General features: G+C 54.1%; 2 protein-coding genes across 2 annotated transcripts in view; one reads left to right on the forward strand and one right to left on the reverse strand.

Annotated features, from left to right (window-relative positions):
- Nucleotides 1-107: 107 nt before the first annotated feature.
- On the forward strand, nt 108-2,267 carry ETH_00011515 (uncharacterized protein; the record flags this gene model as incomplete). The annotated part of the gene is made up of 8 exons (XM_013376837.1): nt 108-118; nt 173-244; nt 300-419; nt 490-535; nt 596-714; nt 775-1,210; nt 1,270-1,953; nt 2,256-2,267. The coding sequence occupies 8 exons, from the start codon at nt 108-110 to the stop codon at nt 2,265-2,267; spliced, it is 1,500 nt and encodes a 499-aa protein (XP_013232291.1).
- A 660-nt stretch (nt 2,268-2,927) lies between these two features.
- Nucleotides 2,928-4,604, reverse strand: part of ETH_00011520 (uncharacterized protein) — a gene marked incomplete at both ends in the record, with an annotated part of 2,635 nt that continues 958 nt past the window's right edge. The window contains 4 exons of the mRNA XM_013376838.1: nt 2,928-3,210; nt 3,318-3,489; nt 3,596-3,776; nt 3,997-4,322. Coding sequence (XP_013232292.1) covers nt 2,928-3,210; nt 3,318-3,489; nt 3,596-3,776; nt 3,997-4,322 — 962 coding nt within the window. The remainder of the gene's footprint in view (nt 3,211-3,317; nt 3,490-3,595; nt 3,777-3,996; nt 4,323-4,604) is intronic.

Here is a 4,604-nt window from a genome sequence, read left to right on the forward strand (position 1 = left end):
CCTACTTCGGCTTGCCCGCGCTGAGTCTGGCGGACAGCGTCGCCGACGTAGCCTCGATTGCGGCGCAGACGGACGGGTTCCGCTCCGTCCTTCAAGTTTCCTCTCCCATGCTGCACAAGTGAGTGTGCGCGTTAAAGCACCGCGAGGCCCGGCTGCCTTCACTTGCCTGCAGTCCCCACGTAGAAAGCGTGAAGGACATCTACTTCGCGAAGGACTTCCGCGCCATCGTCTTCACCGGCATTCAGTAAGTCACCCCGCCCCCCACCTCTCGAAACGCTCCAGCAGCCGCTCCTGGCCAGACTCGCAGTCGACTTGCGCGCTGCCGGCGACGCCTTCGAGAAGGCGCTTCGCTTGAGGGACCAGCACATGCTGCCCTCTCTGCTCGTCGTCAGGAACGTCCCCGCTGTGCGCATGGAGAGGTAAGGGGCGACGCAGCTCTGCAGCTCGCTGTGAAGCGCAGCGACTCTTCACTCTGCGCGACCGCCACAGGGATGGGAGCTTGTCGCCTTGCGGCTACGTCACGGTGCGCAAGCACGTAAGTCCAGCTTCCCGCGCTTGCGTAGAAAGGCGCAAACAGGGTGCGGCGGCTCTCTAGAAAGCGTTTCGGTGGATCGTGTCCCTTGCCCCCTCCAACGCAAGAGCCTACGACGTCTTTGACATGGTGGAGGGCCTGGAGCTCGGAGACTGTTCTGGCCTTTTCGTCATCGGCACCTGGTGAGCGGAAACCGCAGCAGGCGGCAAACACCCCGCACTCATGCGCGAGGCAAACTACAGGATTCTGGACTTGCGGACATTTTCAGCCTTGAAAATGCTGTTCCGCTCGGATCTCCGAAACTCAAGAACTACGCCTCCCGAGTATCTGTTCGAAGCCGCCTTCGAGGCCTTCGGAGGCGTTCTGGGCCAGCAAGAGGGCGACGAGGGCTTAGAAGACCCGCTCGAGCTCGGAAGACCTGAAGAGGTTACAGGAAGCACGGCCTTACCTGTCAGTTCGGAAGGAACCCAAGAAAGGGGAACCCCAAGCTCACTCCCCGAGGCGGAACCGTCGGATGAAGAAGAAAGCAATAAACTGCCGGAGCACGCGTGTGATGCTTTGCGCGGCAGTCCACTGAAACAAAGTCTGTCCTTGGAGGACCAGCAGCAGGAACGTTTGGAAGAAGATACGACGCTCTCAGCTGCTTCAATGAAAGCGAATGGGGCAACACAGTCGAGGGTGGGAACATAACTTTTTTCCATATATTCTGATTGTTTGACTAATGTTGGCGTCTTCAGGGGGAACATCCACGACTTAGTGCCGGTTCCTGTTTTCAAGATCGAGAGCATAGTCCTGTCGCACCGAAGCCTTTCTATGAAGACAGTGGAAGCCATGCAGCGATGAAACACGACGAACATATCGATTCCTGCCCAAAAAGAGAACCAGTCAGCATTTTGCAAAATGGAGAAACTGGCTGCCAGCTATCAACCGACGCTTCATACAAGGATCTTTCCGTGCAATTTCCCCAATCAGAACAGTGGCTAGAACGGCCAAAAGATATGCAAGCAGCACCTACCCTTAGCAGGGAAGAGACAAGAGAAGATGACCAGCATACACCAATAGCCGTGAAGGCTGAAAAGGCGGAATGTCTGAGGAACAATAACACGAGCCATCGGTGTTTGACGACGACCACATCCGATGTGCACGACGAATTCGAAACACGGACAAATTCTTTCGGAGATCACAGTGCTGAGAAGCCTGGTACAGATGAGAACAATCATGTCGAAGTCGCTAAGGCCAGAGACGCAGAAACGCCTTCTCTTGAAACATCCGCCGTTGCAAAGGCCACTTTCGATGAAGTCATCGAAAAACAACTGCATAGTTGGATGGCTGTGAACGGCATCAAATATTGCGGTCATAAATCTTCTGCTTTGGTTGAAAGATGTTATCCTTCGCATGAATTTGAGTACTGGGCTGTTGAGGTCAGTTCCAAATTACACTTGAGTAAACGCAACGCTAGGCGATTTCATGATAATAAAGGATCTTTTAGTCACTGCTGACCAAAACTACGAGAGCGATGAGCCAGGGACTCTTAGCTTAAACTGCGGGGATGAAGTTTTCTTGTTGTCAGTCACGGTAAGTTACATGAGCACTGGTTTCTCCTGCATAATTTGTAGCTTCATCATACTTCCATGCTGTTACAGAACACGTCATGGGCGTTTTGCCGCAAAAGCAGTGGAGAATTTGGATACGTACCTACGGTGGCCGTTCCATGTGCTTTTAGGAAGATCTTTAAGCATACGAAAATGTATGCTAGAAATACTGCAAGTGTGGATCGCCTGTGTAAATGGAAGGACGCCACGTACTATCCGGGAGATCCTGTGGTAATTCTAGCAGAGTTTGGGAAATGGTAAGGTGGAACTGTAGATGGATTCATCCCAAGTTTCTCAACATAAGATCTGTAGGGTGTTGGTGCGTGACTACCTGAGACCATTTCGGCAAGCTTACATCCCGAGGGCTCGGTAAGGCAAATAACGCATGAGAAAACTGAACAACAAACAACTAATAACACCTTTTAAGGATAAAGCAATATATGTGAATGGCTGCAAACGGCAAGGAAATCTCTACTGAATCACAACATGCGTCGCGGAAGTGCGCGCATGGATTGCTTGTGTGATGAATTCTTTATTGAAAGCTCTTCCACCGCGCGCAAGTCGCATGCATGGCCATATCAGATTCCACTGTCGCAGTCGATAAGAGCCTAATTCTTCGAAGCGGAAATATATTCGGTATCCGCCAAAACTGTTGAACAGACCCTCATGAACGGTTTTAAATGCTTTGAATACTTGCATATTCGTGATTCACATTCAGTTTGTGGGCACCACCCACGGGAGAGCCGAAATGTATCTAGCATCAAAATGCACATACTCTGTTAGTTAGCATATGCGTCTGTTCTTTAGCCAGTCCGATTCATTGTTGCTCCCCACGCCTTGGCAATGGTTTGCTGTTTCTGCTGTTTTGAAATGCCAGTACGTGGGGAGGGGTTTGAAATTAGCTTGAAAAGGCTGTGCTTGTTCAGCTCTTCATCTGCATGAATGAAACGGAATGCAGGAGTGTAGCCAAGTTCTAAACGCCTCGCCATTTGCATCCTTAAGTGTGGCGCTGCACGGTTCAGTCTCTCTTCCACGTCCTTGGGGTCGTGTCTTGACACCACAGTGAAAAACACATAGCATGTTGACCTGAAAAGGCAGCAGTACTGCAGCGAGGAGTAAGACGTCAAAATCGCGACAAGACAAACGGCAACGGACGGGAAGGCTCGGCTGAAGGCCTGGAAGCTTACGCTCACCTTGTGGTTTGTTGTTCGACATGGTGAATTGAAACCGAAGCCCCCCCCAGCATTCCGTGGAGGACTTCCGCGGAGTTCCACGTAAGGAATTCTTCAAGCTGCGACTGCAGAAGGCGCGCCTGGCGGACAGTTCTGCGGGCCACGTGGAACTTGATGGGGTCGACGATTTGGCCTGCAGAGGCAAGTGGAGCGAACGGCCGATTTGCATTTTGGACTTCGGGCGCCTACTGGCAGATGCCGCGGTCAGAAGTGCGTTGCTTTGCTGCGGAGGTTCCTACCTTGGACATTGGGCAAGGGGGCCTTCATGAGCCTCGCATTTGCGAGTTTCTCCTCCCGCATCTTCGCTCGGATGCGAGAGGCCAGCTCCTGTCTTTCCGCATCGGCTTCCATCCTCACGAGGTGTCGCGCTGCTCTCACGCCGTCGCCCAGGCCCAGCGACTCGATGAGGGCGTCTTCGGTCTAGCGGCGCAGCAGAACAGCCGGCACTTATGCATGCGCGCTATTATACAACAGCAGCAAAGATCGGAAGGAGGCCTCTGCTGCGCGGCTTTCTACATACTTATCACGGAGGGAAAGACTCGAACCCTCGCGGAAGAACTCAACTGAAACCCTCAGCTTCCCACTCTGCTGCTGCTGCTGCTGCTGCTGGTTGTTCTGCTGCTGCTGCTGGCGAGCGCACCTGGTCTTGCGCGTGGGCCTTGAGAATGGCGGCGGCGTCTCTGTCGGGGTCGGGGAGCGCCCTGGACTTGAGCCAACGGACTCTTCGGTCCAGCAGCAGCTTTTGCTGGTAAGCCTCGTGCATGCGCGCGGCCTCTTCGTGGGTCAGTTCGCGGTATTCGCTTTTTCCGCGGAGACACGAATAGTCAAAAAGCCCCGCAGTGGGGTCCTTCTTCTCCGGAAAGTCCATCGAGGGCTCCCCTCTGTCCTCCTCCTCAGCAGCAGCAGCAGCAGCAGCGGCAGCAGCAGCAGCTTCACTCGCCGGCGTCTGCGGCTCCTCCAGGTGGGCTGCAGCAGCAGCTCACGCCCCACAGCAGCGCAGCAGCAGTGGCGGCGCGGCTGCGGGCCCCGGGCTGTGTCTGTGGCACAAATAAGGCCCCTAATTCAACTCTTCGAAAGCGTTTTTCTTTTCTCACTTTTTCTTCTTCTTCGCTGCACCCGACCGGCTGCTGCAGCTTCCCCCGGCAGCGGCGGGTTGAAGGTCCCCGCGGGCGCTTTGTAGCGCCCCAAAAACTCTTTCCAGCCCGTCTCTACGAGGCTTTCCGAGCTGCTGCTGCTGCTGCTGCTGCT

This window comes from Eimeria tenella, genomic scaffold (genome assembly GCF_000499545.2).
Source record: "Eimeria tenella Houghton genomic scaffold, Eth_scaff407, whole genome shotgun sequence".
NCBI classification, from domain to species: Eukaryota; Apicomplexa; class Conoidasida; order Eucoccidiorida; family Eimeriidae; genus Eimeria; species Eimeria tenella.